General features: G+C 27.9%; 1 protein-coding gene across 2 annotated transcripts in view; it reads left to right on the forward strand.

Annotated features, from left to right (window-relative positions):
- The window catches only part of LOC126895449 (alpha-mannosidase 2), a 60057-nt gene that overhangs the window by 688 nt on the left and 36804 nt on the right, over positions 1 to 22565 (forward strand). Inside the window, exon 1 of one of the 2 annotated variants that reach the window (XM_050667306.1) lies at positions 1573 to 2176. The exons of the other annotated variant lie outside the window; for it this stretch is intronic. Coding sequence (XP_050523263.1) covers positions 1838 to 2176 — 339 coding nt within the window. The 5' untranslated portion in view covers positions 1573 to 1837. Of the gene's footprint in view, positions 1 to 1572; positions 2177 to 22565 lie in introns of those variants that run through there. 2 annotated transcript variants of the gene reach the window in all.

The following is a 22565-nucleotide window of genomic DNA, read 5'->3' on the forward strand; positions in this document are numbered from 1 at the left end:
ATCATATCATTTACATGTATTATTGGTTGACATAAAATACAAATATTGATATTGAACCAAACTTTTGAAAACAACACTTGAACTCGAAACATAACCCAAATTTCAGTATTTAATTTTTTATGTAATCTTACGACCAAAATATATGTGGGGGATCGATACATGCCATTTTTGATTTGAGCGATATTTTCTACCACAAATGTAAATCACACAAATATTTTAGAAGACTAAAACAAAATTTGTAAAATATTCTAAAAGAAAAAATTACTTTACAATTATACTATTCGTTTACATTTACCTCACTTCATCTTACTTAACTATATGGATTTTGTTAACAACTATAAACTGATTTTTCAAAAGGACAAAGCATTTTTTGGCAGTTCTTAATAATTTCTAATAAATATTGCAGAATTNGATATTAATAAGGAACCAGCAGATCAAGTAGCTTTTGGAATAAAACACCAATTTTTTTAAAATTAAACACTATCTAAAGATTTGCATCGAAGCGTTTATTTTTGATAGTGATTTTAATCACTGTCAGATATCATTTACTTGATCCAACTATGCCACGTCACCACTGTGCCGCGACCTCCCTGTGCTGGGTTTTTTTTTTAAACTTATAACTAATTATTTTAATATTTTTATTTATCTTTTTATTTACTACAAGTATTTATGAAAAATTAGCGATATACTTAGTAATGATTAAATATATGTTAATAATTGTTCTTCTTCCTTAAAGCTCTGATTTGAATAATCGTATCTTAATCCAAACTCGAAATAAAAAACTGAAATACCATAGACAATCTTGTTTTTTAAATCATCTTGGTCGGGATTAATAAATTCATTATCCTTTAATTCCTTACCATNGGTCGGGATTAATAAATTCATTATCCTTTAATTCCTTACCATCAACTCCACATAGGCTATTAACAAATCTAGCAATAATAGCATCTACACCGACATCAGGAGAAACAACGTGTGTATTTTTAAATTCCTCAAGAGTATTGTCAAATTTTACAATATCGATTATACTATTAAACTTATTATCTATATTATGCATATTACAATTTTTTATTACAGTGTTATCATCTATAAATGTTTTGAATTTTTCAAGATTTTCAAGCACAGCTTTTTCCTCAAAGTTAAAAAACTTAAGGCCGTTTATCATATGGACTATCAAAAAATTATTAGAACAAGTCTATTGTTACTATTAATTACTTTGTCACTTCTTCGTCGCGCTATCCGATAAAATGACTTGAATATTAATTACACGATCATTTGCGAAGTCGTTTAATCGCGTGAATTACAATTTACAAATCAATACATTATAGTTTTATGAAGTCAAAGTTTTTTAAAACAGTACGGATGGTACAGGTACAAAATACCGACAGCGATTACTCAGCGGGTGATGGTATTGTTGTGTGTTTATTGGTATAAAAAATAAATTCAACCAATGTATTACAATGACCGACCGGTGCGGTCTTCATCGGTGGCGACCCCCTCCCTCTCACCATCTTCATCTGGCTCGGTTTACCGGCCCCGTTGTCGCCCAAGCAAAGTGTTCAGTCTCGTCCGATAGCGTGTTTGAGGTGGTCACGTGCCGTCGCCGTCGCTCATCGTTCGCAACGTGCTTTTGTCGCGAGTTTGTTCGTGTTTCACGTGCCAATTTGTTATTGTGTTGTTTTCCGAGTGCGTCGCTGTTTTTTAAGTTTAGTCATAGAATTTGTTGAAAATAACCTAAAAGTTAGTCTGTTATTTTTTTATCCACATAAGAGCGCATGTTTGACGGTGCGAGAGTTGTTTCTTAATTGTTTATGTTTGAACCACCGCGGCTACCGAAATGAACAGCGGCCGCGTGGCCAAACGGCTGCTGGCCCTTGTGCTGGTACTCGGTACGGTGGCCACGTTAGGTCTTTACTACAATGGATCGCCTCTTAGTCGACTGGACGAAAGGCCAAGGGCGTCGGTCGATTGGCCACCACCTCCTCAAGCCCAACGAGCCGAGTCTTTTGAACCATCCGACGGCACTAACGCTCATGGAGCGGCAAGACTCAAAAGCAGGTTCGGACAACTTCAGCAACTGTTGTCGGCCTCCGTAAACAGAGACACGTGCCCCGAATTGGGATACGCTGAGACTAACATAGACACTGTCACGCAATTCTCCAAGTTCGAATTCCAGGTGAATAACTTACAAAAATATTTAATATCTTTTTAACATACTTTGTAAATTAAATAAGTGATGAGATAAACTCTTACAATTATAATCATATCATTTACATGTATTATTGGTTGACATAAAATACAAATATTGATATTGAACCAAACTTTTGAAAACAACACTTGAACTCGAAACATAACCCAAATTTCAGTATTTAATTTTTTATGTAATCTTACGACCAAAATATATGTGGGGGATCGATACATGCCATTTTTGATTTGAGCGATATTTTCTACCACAAATGTAAATCACACAAATATTTTAGAAGACTAAAACAAAATTTGTAAAATATTCTAAAAGAAAAAATTACTTTACAATTATACTATTCGTTTACATTTACCTCACTTCATCTTACTTAACTATATGGATTTTGTTAACAACTATAAACTGATTTTTCAAAAGGACAAAGCATTTTTTGGCAGTTCTTAATAATTTCTAATAAATATTGCAGAATTAAAAAAAAGACATTAACCGTTTAAGTATAGTTTATATTCACTGATTTTGAAATTGTAAAACACGTTTAATTCATCTGTCAAAATATCCTACAACAGAAAATGTATTTTTGTTGGGTAAAATTGTTTTGAATACAACTAATCGGTGCTAATACAAATATTTTATTTATTTTTATTATTTTTCAACTTAAACAAATGATTAATTTAATTTACTGCAAAATAATCTTGTTTGTGAGCTAAGTTTTAAACTAAATTTTTTATAAAAAATATTTAACCGCCGAAAGAGTTCTGTATTATAATTTGTACGTAAGAACTTCAAAGACATATCCGAAATAGTCACTGCTGCTTAAAAAAGTACATTGTTACTAACTTGATAAACAAAAAGTTATTTTATATCTATAAAAAATATCTATATAAAAAAAAACCTTTTTTTAATAACTTTTATATTACTAGAAGTTTATTTTCAAGGGACTTGAAATAAATCTAAATTTAATGTAATTAATCAATTTTTTTGAAAAAGTTATATATCCAAAAGTATAATTGACTTTGACATTATTACTGTAAGTTTTAATGATATGACGAAATCTGATTTGCATGTTATACACATGTTAAAATTTTAGTTGTTTAATGAGGTTAAATAAACTCGAATGTTTCGTTAAATCACTAATATTATTTTTAATATCATATTTTTTAATATTTCCCGAAAACATAATAGCAGTTTTTTAAAGCTTAAAGGAAAGATCATGTACTAGCCTGTAGGGTATATCGGTGCAAGATAAATTCTGAGAAAAGCATAAGACATTTTTAGCACAAATATGACATAATATTAAATAATAATTTTGGGTAATTTGTTATTGTTAGTAATATTTATTTGATTTCGTACAGTTTTTTTTTTTTTTTTTTTAATGTTTTTTGTGTTCAATAAACAAATAGAATGAGTCAGGTAAATATTTGAAGATCGTCTAAAAAAGAATAATATGCCTGTCGANGTAATATTTATTTGATTTCGTACAGTTTTTTTTTTTTTTTGTTTAATGTTTATTGTGTTCAATAAACAAATAGAATGAGTCAGGTAAATATTTGAAGATCGTCTAAAAAAGAATAATATGCCTGTCGAATTGTAATCGTATTACAGAACTTTAAGTATCATTCGTTCGAGCATTTTTTTAATGGTGAAGACCATATTTAAAATTCTGTAAAACGATGTCGATTATTATTGAAATAAAATCGAAATCAATTTTATTAGATAATTTCTATCTTTATGTAAATATATGTATTATTCATATAAGATTTGACAATAAACATGGTAATTAAATTCTAAAAATGTAACAAAACAAATATGACTTCTTTGTGAGACTATCGAACCTAGATCAACGTATTNTATGACTTCTTTGTGAGACTATCGAACCTAGATCAACGTATTTCATTAATTTTTTTAACCGCTTAGAACAATCAATCCATTGTGTAAAATACCAGTCAATATTTTACAACATATTCTAATATGGCTAATGACTATTATCGATACATTGTACTCTTGTGGAAAAAATCGGAATTGAATAAGTTAGTTTTTAAGAAAAACAGGTTTTTATTTGACCTTTATGAAATAGTTTTGCATTATTTTGTTGCTCGCGTTTTGGGTATTGTTGTGAGTGTGTGACATCCCAAGTTGTTTTATGTCCTGACCGAAAAACGTGCAGACTCGCTGTCTTCACAGATTCAAAAAGGGTCACAAGACCACACGAACAATACCTCGTTCATTTTGATAATAATGTCACTGGAACGTTATGATGGCGCGCACTTGTCTGTGAGGTCGGCAAACACAACGTTGTATGCATAACGGGTGCGCTGAACAGTAAAAGGAAAATCAAATTTTAAGAACGGAAAAAGGTCAAACCCTCCTCCTATCGGATTTATACAATCGGTAATGAAAACGGGATTATAAAGGTTTCCAGGCAGGTGTGGAGGAGCTGAGAAATCACATCGTGCCACCTTAAATTCATAATAAACTATCACTTTATCTATATAAAAACCTTTTTTTTTTTTTTTTAATACGACTATCCGACCGTGATACCGAATTATTCAATTTTAGGGTTTCCGTTTTAAATTTTTTTAAAAAGTACTAATGTACTTTATGTCTTCCGGTCGTCGCATTAACATTCTATAAATCACATAAGTACAAACAAATCGGTAGTAACCTATTTTCACATTTAATTTTATTATTTATTTGTTTTTTTTTTCGTTCCCGCATAACGTGTACACTTAAACTTCTATAGTAATTTAGTGTACTTTTCACTTTCACGGTAATTTGTTGATAAAATAAAATCTAAAACATTTAAGAGCCCAATAAAGTATAAATTTTGTTTACCGGCAAATTGTGTGTGTACGAAAAAACCTAAGAAGACCATGGACATTTTTATTCTTGATAAAAAAATCTTCATTGTATTAGCAAAAAGTAATTTTAGAGAGGAAAATTCATACTTCCTTACTTATTTGCCTTAGGGAAACAAAAAAATGTTACGAGAACAATAACAATAATTTCATTTTGTTATTTTTGTAGAGCTTTTTCATTATTTTTTATTTAGTTTGTTCGTAACGAAAATGCATTACCGATTTATACAATGAAATCGTCATATAATAATCCATCATTTTTTTCCATCTTTATTATAAATGCGGTCAATGCATTTTTTTTATTCATTCAATTCGATTTTTTTCTCACAATACTATGAACGTAGCCGAGAACTTAAAGGATTTTAACGATATCTTATGAATCGGTTACAATGAAAACGATAATCATTAGTACTCAAAAGTTGTATAAGAAGAGGAAAATAATAAGAATACCTTCATGTCGTGTATTGTATATGATATGTAATGTACACTTTTTTTTTTTACTTTATCATGGAACTTTTTAGCTTCTCAGAACAACTAAAAAGGTATTGATTTTATAATGACGTTTTTTTTTAGCTAACGATAATGACGTGTATTCCAACAATGTTTTAACAACACCGGCGAATATACACAAAGACTTCTCATACATAGTGATTGCTATTGAAATAATTGTAAAAAAAAATACATTTTTATGTACCAACACCGGAGTAATTAAATAGTAATTATCGTTATTAAATAATGATTATTGAATTAATTAACAAAGAATTAAAAAAAAAAAACTATAACATACAAAGTATAAAAGCCCTAAGGTTACTTTTGGTTTAATGTTATGCAAATTTGTTTGCAATCTTTCATATAGTACCAGTATCATATCTGTGATATTCATCTACGTCAAAAACGCAGCAATATTTTATTTTTATTAGTTAGTTTAATTTTATCTTCATCTAATTCCTTGGGCTAGTTAATTTTTATTCGCAGTGATTGGTATCAGTATGATATCAGTTACTAAAAGGTGGGCACTGGAATATCTTACAACCGAATCCTACTAATCCTGTTATACGTTGGTAAATTAGCATTTTAAAAATTCATGTTTTTTTAATGCATTTTAACAGTAATTACTAATTATTTGCGTGCACCGAGAGATTAGATGTACTGTAGAAAATATAAACTATGCACATTTTTATACCATAAAACAATCATTAATCAATATAGCATTCGACTTGTAAAATAATTTGTTGTTTCTAGAACATCAAAATAACTGCGAATAATATAAATATTTGAATACCTATACTAAAAAATAACAATATTACATAATGGTTTTTACATTATAATTTAATATAATAGAACCCATTTGTATTTCTATTTCTAAGTATTTGTTGATTTATTAGATTTTTTGAGAGAATAATTTTTGTTTTATTAATCAGCGCATAAAATTACTAAAAAACGATAACTTCCATTATTTTTTAGCAAGTTCAAATTATAAAATACTAAATAACATAATTTATAAAATATTATTACAGTCACAATGAACTGATAAAATCATTGCGTCCCCGTTTGGAAGTTTTGAGTGGATCATTAATTATTGCAATACGTTTTTTGTGAAACAAAAATAATAACGGACGAGTTGATATACAGTCAGAAAAAAAGAAACCATTTCTCACAGCAATTGTTCTACACGAATGTAGTATACTCTTATGTGTATTAAAAATACAATAAAACGTTATGCATCATTATTATGCTGATACTGATGTACCTGGCAAACACATACGTTTTCTGTCGCATTTTCACCGGCTGGTGTGCCGTGTGAATGGAAGTTTGCGACGAAAGCGACAAATCCATTAGCTCGTCTTGTCGAGCACTTAACACAAACGTTAATAAAATATTTAAATTGTTATTTTTTTATTGAAAATTATAGTCTTTGATCCGTTAAAATGCTAATCACGTCCAGTAAATCTAACGCCTAACATATGGTAAAACATATTAATACAATATTTATATAAAATTATTTGTCTTATTCCATAAAGAGAACTATACTTTGTTTCTACAAACTTTAAAGTAGTTAATTTACAAAGCGCGAATAAGAATTATTTAATAAACATCTGATAGTCTATGAATAAAATTAATTTTAAAAAAATACTTCTACTTCAGTCAAAAAATTATCTAACCTTTATGTACGATTTTTTTGTATCGCTATATCTATTACTTAAACGGCGGGAATGTATTACAATCAATAGGTAAAAAATATTCATAGTATTTGCACATTTCTAGAAATTTCGCTAAAATATTTTTTAACGTACTTTACTGCATTCATAGAGTTTATATAATATTAAAATTTGTTTCCAAACATCTTGACTTTTTGACTAAGAAGTATAATCTTATAGCACATCATTTATTTAACATAGCGTCCCGTCCAATTTAATACTCTTCTTTTGTATAACTTCACCTTTAATCAACCGATACTATTGTCGAAGCTCTTCTTTTGTATAATGTTACAATATAGTCGTTTTTAATCTCGTAGTACCACTTCCCACAACCAATCTCATTTCCGCGATATGTATTATCCTCATCTGCGGTCCTTGTTTTTTCTGTTCTTTCTCATTGTGTTATCTACTGCGACTATCGTGAAATTTAAATAGACCTGCAGAACTTTCTCTTTTTTATTTAAAGTTACATTATTATGAAATGAAAAACACAACTGAAAATGTAGCACCGTGCAAGGCTTGTTATTTATAATAGCCAATCGAGTTACACTTTCTCAGGTATTTCTACGTTGAACATTATTTACATGTGACATATTTCATTCCACTGGATACCAAAATTATTTTAATAAATGTAAATTACTCCGCCGATAAATATTATGACTCTATAATAAAAAATTATACCCGAATGAAATTCTCATTAATACATTAAATAGACTTGGCATTATTCTTAATTAAGTTTTATAACTTTAGTGACAAGTATTTTTATAGTCTGCTTGATATTAAAACAACTATATAAACATAGTTAATATGCTCGCTAAAGATCTTTTTTTATTTTTAATAAATACAACTTGACGATTTTGTGAAAAATAAATTTCATAATCTACTTTTATTGAACATTGCAAATACAATTTTTTTATTTATGAATGTAAAATTAATTTTATGCATTGAAATGTCATACTACGACTGTCGTGAATTTCCCAATTAGTCTGCAATTGACATGAAACTTAATTTAATTTAGTTGAAATTTTGCTACAAAATTATTCCAACGAAATGTTAAATAATCGCAAGTACAAAAGGGAACACAAAATTCAATTTTTTTTCGCAACGATTTTAAATCAGATTCAATACGTTTCCCATTCGCTAAGAAAAAACTTCCTATCAGTACTATTTCTTATAGACTAATAGATTTATTAATTTGTTGATGTTTTTTTCTTCAAAGTAATTCGTCATCGAGGCTATAGAATAAAATGCATGTCTGCTCGCTTGGTTTACACACATTTGTTCGATGTTTTTCGGTTTGGGCTGCAGCCTCACTGGATTTATTGCGATCTATCGTTGCCTACAAATAACGACAGATTTGACCACCGAACACAGTCTAGGTCTTTGTTCGCACATTAAGCCATTATTGCTTTAACTTTGCGTTTATGGCAGTTTTTATTTTTCCCGGGAAATCTAACGTAAACTATTTGTTCGTCCATTTACCTCTGTATGGTATTCAATTCATCTATTTGGAATGCGTGACTTTTAGCGTTTAATACTTTAAGTTCTCTGTCATTATTGCTGAGTATTTTCGAAAATACACGTTTGTTTGCCTACCGCCAATGCCTAATCGAATAATAAATAATCATTTTTGCTCGTGTAATTTAACTATCGTTCATTAAATTTCAAAATATAATTTTACAATTTAAGATCGTGAGAGTATTCAATAATGATTATCGTCAACACGAACTACATGATTCGATTTTTTATAACGTCATAAAAGTCACGATGAACTCACAATATAAGGTGAAAGTAAACGGTTGACGTGGACATCTCGGGGTTAATGTCAAAAAGTAAAGATTTTACACCACATTGCCTACTACATGTGTGTTTGAGTAGTTCAACTACCAGTCTTGTTGCACGTATGTGCACGACGATGATGAAGGATTACCGTCACAATTTTCGGATCCTTTATTCGATGATGATTCCATTTAAAAACTACTTAAAAATTATTAAAACTCTATGCGTTTATATTTTCAAATCAATTCTCATGAACTGTGACTATAGACACTTTAAAAATACCGTCCGAAAGAAACCCGTTGTGTTTCTATGAAAGAACCGTTACCGTTCACAATAACATCAGTTGTGTGAACATATACCACGACTGGTAGACTGATAAACTGATACGACTAGAAGGTATTGTAAAATACGACTGGCACACAACCTATTTTATTAAAAAACGGAGGCCTATTCTATCAATTATTAAACAATTTCAAAAAAATTATATTATGTTGATATTTTTTATCCTATCAAAATTCAAATTAATTAACAAGTTTATAATTATTTTATTTTTTTAACTTAGTCGAACGCTGTTCAAAAAATTTATTTAGTTTTTTTTAATAATAAAATAATTCATTAATATTATACATAAATTATTTAACAAATTCAAGGTTATAACGTTTTCAATCATTGGTTTAACGAACTATACAAACAAAATCAATTTACACCCTAATACTATCAAACACACTATTCTTTTTGTTTGCATCAGTACTTGTTCATATTCTGTTGTTAAAAATATGTTTTCCAGTTTTATTTTTAATATATTTAAATATAAAATCAATCTGATTTAAAACTAAACGAGATTTTTCAGATCGTATACAACAAGTTCAATTTTTTGCACTAGTAGAATTCTATTTTAGCATTGTAGTTACTTGGTTGCTCAAGACTAACGACGTGTGTTGTGATGGGATTGTTATTAAATTATATTGACATCTGCTATTAAATACCAAGCAATATTATTTTAATCTTTGATTGGTAAAAAAAAACTCGTTTTAAATTAGTTTGCAGCAGCCACTTAAAACTCTAATGATTAAATGTGAATATTGTCAACTAATTTCAATGCCGTTCCTGTAAATTAAAAAAAAAGTAAATATGCAAGTATTTTATCTCCATAGTGAATTACAAAATCTGAAGTGATGATATAAAGTGGCTTTTGGTTTAAGCTTGATTTGAACTGGTACAGTTGGCGTGTGCAATATATTTACAGACTTCCACGGTAGACAGTGATGGTTTGTGATTTAAACAAAGTAAAAGAAACTCGCAGCATTAATTATTTATAAGGGACTGTCTGTTTTAATAAGACCGTTGAAAACTCGTGTTCATTAGTAATTTATTCAGACTAGTCAGAATTTTGAGTTACAACGGCGCAATAAACGAAATCCACATGCACGTTAACAAAATAAGTGAAAAGTATCTTAATGAGAAAAAGCTACTCTACCATGATATTTACTGGTAAATACTTGTTAGCCGAGTACATAGGAGTATTGGATTACGGCAATCGGTTATAATTACTTATCTCGTGAATTGTTTCTACATAAATTTGTATAGCAACAACACTCATAAAGTAATACTCATTGTATTAATAATGGGACATCGTTAGACGGAGCGAAGTGTATTGGGCTGAAAGCTAAAAGCAAGTTTTATACGCACTTTAACCCGAATAGCAACTCGGTCGCAAACTATGTTATTACGCACCTAATTATCAAAATATAACGTACATTTCGTTTGCGCATTACGTAAGTGCCATCGCGAATTCTCCAAAGTATTAATAGTAATTAATGGGTACGTTTATGTGTATGTAAATTAATATAATTTTATTGCGATAAATATTGTAATCCTCCCACGCAAGTGTTCGCCAAGATTATACAGCCAATTCGATTACACAAAGTAATATTAGCTCGGGTGACACGATAATAGCTCCGTCCATTTGACTGGCGATCGAAGGAAGTTTTTTTTATTCTACACTATCATTACGTTTGAAAGATACGTGTACATATATATATATATATATATAATTGCAACGTGACGGAAATTACCAGTTGAATTTTCGTTTGCTGTGTAAAATTTGTTCTGCGGACATTTATGTTTACTTCTCGACCAAATGGTAATTACCCGTTTGCCGTCGTATCGTGTTTTTCCCATAAATACGTTACGAATACAGTAGTCCACGACGGGATATGTTTAAATGAGATGAATTTTTCGACGGTACGAGACATATAAAGAAATATTTGAAATGACTATAATCACGAGTGAAGTGTAATTACAGTTGGCATAACCGAAAACCGAGTTTCGCCCGACCGTATTTAAAAGACTGTCGCCAAACTAACAACTCATACGTAATGGTTAACCGTATCGAAGCGCTGTGTTAGTTAATTAGAGTATCGATCGACCAATAATGACAAAACCGTATAGTTTGACTGCAATGTGGCGGTCAGGTGTGTGTCGAGGGCGTTTGTGAGGATTACAGGACTAGACGAGTGCGGAACAGAAACGGAATGAATATCAGGTGCGATGGATATTGGAAAATTAACGGAATCGTTAGACCAGTTCGGAATCGGAACGGTATATCCACACGACGCTTTGTAACAATGCAATGACGTGGTGATTACATAATAACGAATTCGTTATTTCGTGCAAAAGTGGTACGCGCCTAAAATTAAAAAAAACTTCTCGTTAATATGTGACGGTGCGCCGAAGAAAGTGAAATTTTATTCAAGTCGAACTCGAGCAGAGCAAACACGAAGACACCTCGCAGTATTTAAAAACGCGGATATTTACTTTTCGCGCAAATGTACAGTGTGCACTTAAACGTTCGGCCGCATAACTCTGTCGACCTCGAAACATGTGTCCACAAACGGGTCATTACTTCTTTATTCGATTTAGATACTGCAAGGAAAACGTACGACTGACACACGCACACAAATGGATAGCATAAAACATATTTACTGGGCAGGGTTCGGATGGCATGTGAAATCGTAAAGACGAGCTTTACCTTAATACTGGCGCGCAGTAACATATTTTTATTAATAACGTTTTTCTTCGTGAAACGTACGCGTACTTGTGTGAAACAGTCGACTCTATTTCAGTAATCCGAGCACGTCATGCGTCAATTTGATCTCCGGTGATTTAGAGATGGCTTTTCCAGGCATTTCCTTTTCTTTTTTACCAAACCACCTAATATTATTTACCCCTCGGCGTATTCTCGCTCAGACCATCCTCAGTTACTATCTCGTTGGACGATTCAGCGTGCAAAAATAACAAATCCTCTGCAACGATATCGTAACAATACGGCAGCGGTCGTTTGGCGTATTTGGGTACGTTAAGTGTTACTTGGATCTGTGAGCTATACGTACAACACCACGGTAACCCAATTTCAGGCTTAATAACAGTCGTGTATGGTCAGCGAAACGCGCAGACCTCAGCAGAGTTTTAGCTGACTCGCTAATACGACCACACTCCTTTCTAACGGTTTCTTCCGGTTGTCGATTGTGGACATATGCGCACAAAAGAAACGGGCGGCCAAGAGTAATTTGTACGTTAAATGCGTTCGACGCCCACGCCGCGAGCTATCAATACCGGGTTACCATTCGCGTAGCCCATTCAATAAACTAATTCAACTAAATAACCGTTGTGTTAAAAAATTATTTCCTCTAACGAATTCGATGTTTATCGGTTTTTTCGTGGTCGAACAAACTATTGGTTTTCCATCGGAACAATGTGTTTGCTTCAAAATTGCCAGCCAGTTATTGTCTTTTCGTGATCGAAAAATAATACATTATATTACATTGGTGCAGTTCGAGTGGGAAGCAGCACAAAGAGATGCCCGTTAAGATTTGTCTGCTATGTGATTTGTTTCACAGCCACTATAAGGTTAATCCATTTATCTATGTAATAATACACTCTCTGTATGGTAATCCGACGATAGTTAAAACGCAAAGGTGAAACGAGAAAATTCAAGTCAAACGACTGTGCTGACTGTTTGAAATGACAAATAAAAACTATGAATTGACAATTAGTTTAGTCACGTTATAAATCAAATGCTGTGCTTGTCAGGTGCTGCTGATAACGATATTGTACTAGTGTGTACACGTGTGTAGAAAAAAATGTTTAAGCCGATTTCAGTGTTATTTTGAGGTCACGCTTATGGACAAACGAATTTGGTAGACTTTTTAATAAAGGGTCTATTACATATAAATCAATGTTTACCAAACAATGATAGTATGTTCATTGATTTGAAAACAAGACAAAGCATTGAATTGCTGACGATTTTTTTCCTATCTTCGATATCAATACCGTGTAAATAAGCTTCGGTATAACCGTTAGTACGAAGCATGTGTTTTAACAAAACATAATAATAAAAGCCGAAATGAGATAAACTCTAAAAGAAATATTATTACTTCTTGAACATCTGGCGCTATACTGGACAGAAGGGAGTGGAAATATTTTATTAACTTTTCAACGATTAATAAAATAAGTTTTCAACTTTCCGGGCGAGTTTATATCATTTATGTTGAAATTTTGTATGTATTACAGCGTTTGTTGGCTGAAAGAATTATGAAGGAAATAAGATACGGGTTTAGTATTCCAAACAACTAAACCACTTTAATGAAAACTACAAAAAAAAAATGTATATTTATATTGAATATTTACAATTGTTTTATTAATGTTAAAAAAAAAAATGAATTTAAGTAGAAATGATTGAATAGTCTTACCAGTGCTACATTGGCAACCATAAACTAACACAAATTCTGTAAAACTCATCTAAGATTCTTAAATACAACAAGTTGAAGTTTTCAGGTGAATATATTGGATGCATTTAAACTGCATTGTAAATACACCTTTTTGAGAACTCGGAAGTTTATTTTGGCAGCTTTAAAACTTTAGGGATAAATCCCCTAAAGAAATTTGCGTTTTTTCCTAATAAAAAACAAACTATATTTGGAATTCAGTTTTTTTTGGCCCAAGAAAAGTTTTATACGAAGGAGTCTATTTGGAGTTGAAAAGGGCATTACCGTTTGTATTAACTGTCGACATAAAAAGTCCTAACTGTCGCGTTTAAAAAATCAGTCTTGTTTATATCTATGTTTAATTTTCAAAATACTGAATACAGACGTTCTTAAATCATTAAATTTACTAATTTAACAATTTATAACTGAACCACATGAAGTTTAAGATTTAAAATCATTTTATTGCTCTTAAAATAAAAAATACCAAGATTTTTTATTTTTATTTATATAGAATTATTTATTAAATATAATTATAATTATATTAAATAGAATTTATTGTATAGAATTATTTATGCCTTTTTTAAGCCTAAAATAAAATTGCTGCCATCAAATGTTATTTCACCTGTGACATTTCTATTCGGATGCAAAGAAGTAAATTATTGATACAAAGAACTCATATTTTTACATTAAAAATAAAGTAATTTATTACTTTATCAACGATAAAAATGAAATTTATAATTGTTTTATAAATTGTACGTGTAACTGTCCCGATTATGCTTGTCATGTTCATCAAAATTTCATGATAGGATGTCAATCATTTATGAGCTGACTACAGATTATTTAACAATTAATATTTTTTATATGTTTGAAAGGGAAAAATAAAATAACCTTTAGTGGAATTAAAACTTTCAATATTAATTAAGATCATTCAAAATTGACAAAAAAAGATTATGAAAAGAAAAAATTATTGATTTCCTCTAAATGTTTCACATATTATATGATTACCACAAGTCTATTGGACCGATTTTGCTCAACGATATGTCAAAAGATCACAAAAACGTTATAGTTTAAGTTATTAGAGCCATAATTTTGAATATTTCCTTCAATCCTCGTCTATTCACTTTATAAAAAATTTATTTTTGATGGCTTGAACGATAATTGTGAAATTTTTATTGATAATACTTAGATATTTATGTTGCCGAGGACATACACATTTTTGAAGATCCAATAAAAAATAAAAACTATCCAAAATATAGATTTCCAGGAATTATCAGGCATCAAAGCCAAAAATCGTACAATTCTCAGTATAAAAGACTGATTTTTTATTTTTTGTTTTTAATAACGAAATATTCGCGTCATTCTAAATTTTTTCAATTTATAGCGTTTTTAATTTGATATACGATTAAAAAAAAAAGGAATGCGTTTCTGTGAGGTTCATTGAATAATCGGCTTCAATTAAAAAATCATGTAATTTTTGGTTGACATACGCATAGAAGCTTTTTACAACTGTGATTTTTATTACTGTCAGATATCAACCAATACTAATCTAAAAATAATTCTCCACTCCGCTAAGCTGACTTCCAACTGTACCTATATTTTTAAATTTACTTAAATCTAATTATGCTAATACAATGTGTGTTAGGTTAAATTTTAAGATACATTTTATTATAAGACCTTTGTTACATTTTAAATCAGTTTATTTGAATTTTAACTCTTAAGTTTTAATTTCATTTATAATCACTGTAAAATCGAATTAATCAACAACAATGTTAATTTCTTATTAATTTTAAAAGCCTCAGATGTTATGATCATTAATTATAGTTTGTTAGTCGTAAGTAAATTAAATCAACACTTCTGAAATAAACTTATTTAAGAAATAATATTAATCTTAGTAGATTTATACATATATATTTTTAAGTCGAATTATGTTTTTTTTAAACTGATGAATTATTTATATATATTTTACTAGAGTAAAAAATAAAACTACACGATCAATAGGAGTTTTAATAAATAAATTAAAAAGACATTATTAAGGAACAAGCTATTGTTAACACCTAAAGATTTAAAAAAAAGATTATAATGCATACGTTATATTCGTTAATGTACTCATAAAATAAACTTAATCTTGTACATCAAAAATAAATTGTACTAGTAATTTCAATAGAAAAATAAACATAGAAAATATGTGAATATATGATATTGGTTGAAAAATTCATAATAATATTATAAAACTACAATTTTATTTTTTAATCATTTTTCCTTTATGCTATCAGCATAAAAAATGGGATATATTTTTTATTATTATTTCTTTTTATTATTTAATCGTTCGTTTTTTGTAATTATTATTATTTTACAATGATCGCTCTTTAATTTCATAGAGACAGACGTGCCGCCGCAATACAAGTTTTTGTAGGAGTGTTTTAATGTTTAACGTACGGTATAACAAAAGAACATCACAATTATACAAAAAAAAAAATAAATAAATACGGTTTCATTAGCACTTTCAATGACTTTATATTAAATGCTTAGAGGATGGGGTATTACAATATAACATATTTTCTATGCAATTACGTTTAATACAAATGTCTACAAACTCTACAATTATAAAATATCACACGTTTTTATAAATAGGTTTAAATGATAAGTCTCAAAGCTAACCTTGAATCTTGTCATGCCAACTCCTCCTTCATTGCCTGTAATAATCATTACTCACTTGGTCTCTTTTATACGCATTAGAGCACAATATTTCTGCTGTCTTCGTCTCTATTGTTCTTATTCGCGCATTCGTAACGCTTGGTAACAGATACGCTCTAGATAGGTCCATGTGGTACGATCAAGTTATTCAATATACAATTCATATTGAAATAAACGTCATATTCTACTTACATTAAAATAAGAGTCCAAACCTACTTATAAGTTTGAAAATTAAAGTTATTGTACATTAGTTGCAATTTAACCGTCGTTATAGTTAAATTATTTTTTTAGCGAATGAGAGCGCTTAAAATCATCTTTATAGCATATTTTTATTATAAATAGAAGCTGTAACAACTTAGTCTTATTTTAATAAAACACAAGCTATTTTTGGATGCAATATAACAACAAAATATAGGGTAAAGTTTTCGTGGATAAACAGAACCTATAGATGGTAAAAAATCAAAAAACAATAAGAGAAACAAGTATGATTTTATTCGAAGTTACAAATAATAATTCATAGAATCGATAGATATCATAATCGTTTAAATCCATCTAAACGTAAACAGGTCATTTAAAAACACCCAAAAGAAAGAAAATTGATTATGTTTCAGCTTTTCAAATATATGAAGCCTATTAAATATATTAAAAAATATTTAACAATAAAAATAAAGAAGTAAAAATACAACAATTATTGTTAAAAAAAAACTTTATATAGCTATAATACTACATAAAGTACATGGTTACAAGTCCCAAATATATTTATAATTTTCATTATAAATTCACAAATGTGTAATTCAAGACACAAAGATTTTTGACCTATATATTATTATTAATATTTATTAATTTCAAGCGATTTTTCTATTACTTTAGAAATTTTATAGGAACTTCTTTGATCGCAAGAATTTTTTTACAAAATAATTTTCAAAATTATTCAACCTTGATTGTATATATATATATATATATTTATATATATTGTTATTTCAACCAAAGAATGCATTTTACAGTATGATTGTCATGATGAAATCTTATATTAGTAGTTGACTAAACCTTTGATAAAAAATTTGTAAAATGTAGCTTTCTAAAAGTAATTTTTAAATAATTACTATACATTTTTAATAAAGAAGTAATTATTTTTACTTTTGTTATACAATAATTATTTAAAATTTCCTGCAAGCATATAAACAATAATAAAAACGCAGTTAAAAATATATACTGGGTATAAGGCTGCAAGTTAAACTTTTTCGTTTAATAAGGAAAAATTGTTTTCAATTTTATGATTTAATAATTAATTTAAAGAAATAATAATTTGTTAGAATTTAATTTTATTATTTAGAACGCTTCATTTTTAATATAAAAATGATAAAATCGGATTTTATTTTAAATGAAGCTTTTTATAGATTTATGATAAGTAGAGTACTTTGAAGCAAGATGACGCATACTGTGATCTTGCCTGAGATGGTTCATTATCATTAAAATCTAAATAATTTATTAATAATAAGTTATTTTACCACATAACCTTGCTTACTCTATTAGTTATTCCATAAAATTTGTTTAGCTTAATAATTTTTGTTTATTATTTTAAAGCCACTCGATTTCTCTTTAAATACTATATATATATATATATATAATTAATTAGATATTTTATTAGATGATGATCTAATTAAAGAAATGACTGGTTGATAACAACATTTAGACCAGTACTTCGAATATCATAACATTTTTTATACCGACGTGAGGAGAGGTGCGACTGAGAAATGTTTTATAATAAATATTGTCATATGCAATCGCGCCAAAAGTTATAATTGACCTGCCTACCTTCTTAATTAAATAATTTTTTTTACAATACAATTAAATATGTATGTTGTCATTTAATAAAAAATATGTTGATATAATGTATAAATAATGAATTAAATAAATCTTAATAATTAATAATTCAAGAAATATTTAAAATTAAAAATAACCAAAAAGAATATTCTTTGTATAACTATAATTTAAGAAAATCGAGTGGCGAATGTTTAAAGAATTACCTTGTAGATATTTTTTCAATAATTCTTAATTAATTAAACAAAACATAATTATATTATAATAAAAATTTATAAATTATACTTACGTATAATTTGAACTTTACAATTCAAATTATTTTTTCTGATTAAATATTTGTATTTAATTGGTAAACTATTTTTAAAATGTTGTAAGATTTCATTAAAGACTTTTATTTTCAAAGCTTATCTAAGTTGTTTTGAAACGTGTATTAAATCTAAGAATATTATCAATGAAGTGAGATGCTCGTAACTCAGTGGATACATATACATTTGTTGCACAATAAACTTACAATACCCATACTTATGTAATCCTCTCTAAAGCCTTAACTAGTTTATCTGAAACTTAACCTATTCAGTGCTCTTAATCCTACATACTCTAAACGTATCGATATAATTTTGTTGCAAAAGCTTACGGTTTTCTAAAGACTTTTAAAAAGCTGTAAGCTGATAAATTTGAACGTATATGAAATACTGGAAATAATCTAAATTGAAGCTCAGGTACATCATATTTTGTCGATTGAAGACAGTAATTTACTACACCATATTCATCCCGTGTCCAGTTATTATATTTAAGTTTTAAAAAAATTATAGTTGATTCCCTATTACGGGTATTAAAAAACCGTTGTTGATTGTCACTTAAGTGTTACCATTGTACATAACGAATACTACTATTTTTGAAGATGTATATTTTTAGGTGACATAACACTTTTAACTTTAACAAGCTTTCTTAAAGGTACTTTTTAAAATATCAGTATAATATTATAAGAAAATAACAAAAAAAATTCTAAAGGCTTATTTTTTTAAGAAATTAATTATATTAAAAAGAGTATACTTTAAATTTTTAATATATATAAAAAATTGTTTTTATTTTGATAAAAATATTTCGTTTTTAATTTAATTTTGTATTTATATTTTGTTATAATTGTTGAAATAGGTTTTGTCATAATGGTCGAACCCTTAAAATTATCTTCTATGAATTCTTTCAATAGAAACTTCCTTTTCCTCTCTTATAAATATTTTAAAAAAATATGCAAAATTGTAAAGACTTCCACAAACAAAGGTAATTATGAAAATACGATTCCTAGGAAGTTTGAAGACGACAGATTTAATGTCAACACAACAATTAAATATAATATAAATATTAAAAATAGATTTATATAAATTTGATTGTAAAAATAAATATAATTATTTTCAAGCACTAGACGTATGATACTTTCTAAAATATTAGCAAAAAATCAATTGCATGATTAAATTAGTGTTCATTAGAATGTATGTAATACGTTTTGTTATAGCCTTATGTAAAATTTTGAGTAAAACAAAGAGATATAATTTACTCTATTTTGAAACAGTCTTATTAAAGTGATAAAATTATAATAACAAAGAAAAGTTTAAAAGCGCATTGTTGTCAATCTCCACAGAGCCATTTAGCAACAATAGCAGTTATAAGTTTTTTTACAAAAGCGCTTTGTAAACGCCCTCCGGTTCAATTATCCTGTTCTTATTTATTTTAAATGCCATAAAAGTCCGTTTATTTTGGTTTTTTCTTTTTTATTCTTACTTCAACCAAAAAAAATAAAATACAGAATACAAAATTCCGTGTGATGGATAATCGTTCACGTATTGATTTCTAGTATCATCATCTCCTTAGCTTCTATCCAAACTATTTATGATTGAATCTAATTAATTCTACAGAATTTCTTAGCTTCTTAATAGACAATAATTATTTATAAATTCAAGGTAAATAAATAAAAAAACAAAATAAATTATAAAAAAAATTATGATTCTTGATAAGCTACAAGTAATTTTAGCTTATCAGTATTACACTTACGTTCGGTTGCATGAACACTTACTGAACCAATAATTTAATATCGATTCCGTATATTTTAAAAGATGTTCAAAAACAAAATTATCAATTACCGATTTATGGAATTAATAATTTGTTGGTCGGATTTCTAATCTGTAAAATTTATCGAACTGTTTATCTGTCGCCTTATCAAATTATAAACATATCAATGCAATAATTAATAATACACATTATACTATAACTTATGATTATTAATCTCACCTTAATATTTTAAAATGTGTAAGGTTAATGCCTCTTTTCTTGTTTTCCATAGTTTTATATATGACACTTATAATACGCATAACAAATTTTTTAAAGGATAATAATTCAATTGTAACAGATTATCTGATAAGAGTAATTTATATACAAATTACAACTGGGTAAGTGGTTATAACGTGTTAACCTCATTATATTATGCTATTTACACGATACTTTCATGAAACGATAAATATTCTGTTTAGTAAAACTTATAGAATAGATAGTAGATAGTTTACTGAACAGTATACATGAAACTGGACATCTAAAATTTTGTTTGATGTATAATTTTTTAAATGAATTAATTTCTATACAACGGCGTCCAAGTATGCAATTTATTTATTTGCAAATGGCAAAACTTAAATTGAATTTTTCATTTAAAAAATCATATTATATAAATAGCATTCATTGCAGTGTATTAAACTGATATACGAGTCATCAAATAATTTTTTTTTGGCTACAACTGACATGTTTGGTCTGATCTATTAACATTTTCTATTTAACAGATGTAATAAAATAAATTTGAGGTAGTCATTTGTACTACCATTGAGAAACTAATAATTTGTTAAATATATAGAAATAATCTATGAGAGTTTTGAACAAAAACATAATTTTATTTCTCAATGCTAGTAAATGTATATTTATTACATTGCATCGAATTATTTCATCTCATGATTAACTTCTTATTACCATACTATTGCTTTTTTCAAGTATAATTCACACAATATGAAAATCTTTTACGATTAATAACCTATTAATACATCAATTATTTTACCAAAATGCAGAAATAATATATAGAAAAGAAAAATACATTTTAATAAACAAATTTTTCAAGAACACATAGCTAAATATAAAAATCTAAATCCCATTTTGTGTATTATTTATTTCAATATTTTCTTCCAATATAATAATATTCATCCATAATAAATAAAATTAATTATTTAAAACTGTTTGTATAAATTTAACTAATCATGTGTTCAGTATTATTGGGTCATGTTTGTACACTATTTCTACCTGTATTATTAGTAGTTGCCAAGGTAACAAATTATGATATTTGATACTAAGACAGCATATTTAGTCATTCTTATAACTTAACTAATCTTATAGTGTTAAAAATCAAATAGTTGGTTATTAATTTGTACACAGTTTATTTTTAAGATATTTTATGTTTTTATGAACAAATGTATTAATGAGAAAATCCAAAAATACATTTTTTTGAAAATAAATATGTATGCACATTATGCATTGCACAATATATGACGGTTTAAAATATTAGTTTGTTGTTATCGTTTTATTTACTATATTAAAATATTTTATACTGATTGGGTTATATTGTTTTGGTTACAAAAAATTGATTGATTTAAAAAAAATACCTAAATTTTCTGCTATTTTCAAAGTTTGGTTATAATTTTTTTTTTGAAATTGTATTAATATTTTTCATTGAAAATTGATTAGATGATATTACCACAAAAAAATAAATACAATAATTAAACAAATATTTTTTCAAGAAATATTTTTATGAACAACAGATACATTTTTCAAGCTATTATACAGTAATAAGTTTTAATTGATTGTTTATAATTCACATGGCAATTATTTTTAAGTCCAAATGTGTATCTTTGTTGTTAAATAAAAAGTAGAGAAATAATTAATTTAAAGTTTACTGATTTCAAATTCTTGGATGTATCCTAAAAATTTTCTTACGTACAGAATCATCAAAACTTTTTCTAATAATAAGTATTTTATCATTACATAAATTTAAATATTTACCTTTATAAAATATTATAAGTGTAAAATATTTAACTTAACAATTTTCATAATTTATGTCTAATAGCCGTTTGTACTTTTAATTTATTAATAACGAACAATTCATGTACACAAAAATATGAACCCCATCGTAATTTTTCAGTCACGCAAATATTGTGTTCTCTGT

The sequence above is a fragment of the Daktulosphaira vitifoliae genome, unplaced genomic scaffold, assembly GCF_025091365.1.
Source record: "Daktulosphaira vitifoliae isolate Bord-2020 unplaced genomic scaffold, ASM2509136v1 Scaffold_1, whole genome shotgun sequence".
Classification (NCBI taxonomy): Eukaryota; Metazoa; Arthropoda; class Insecta; order Hemiptera; family Phylloxeridae; genus Daktulosphaira; species Daktulosphaira vitifoliae.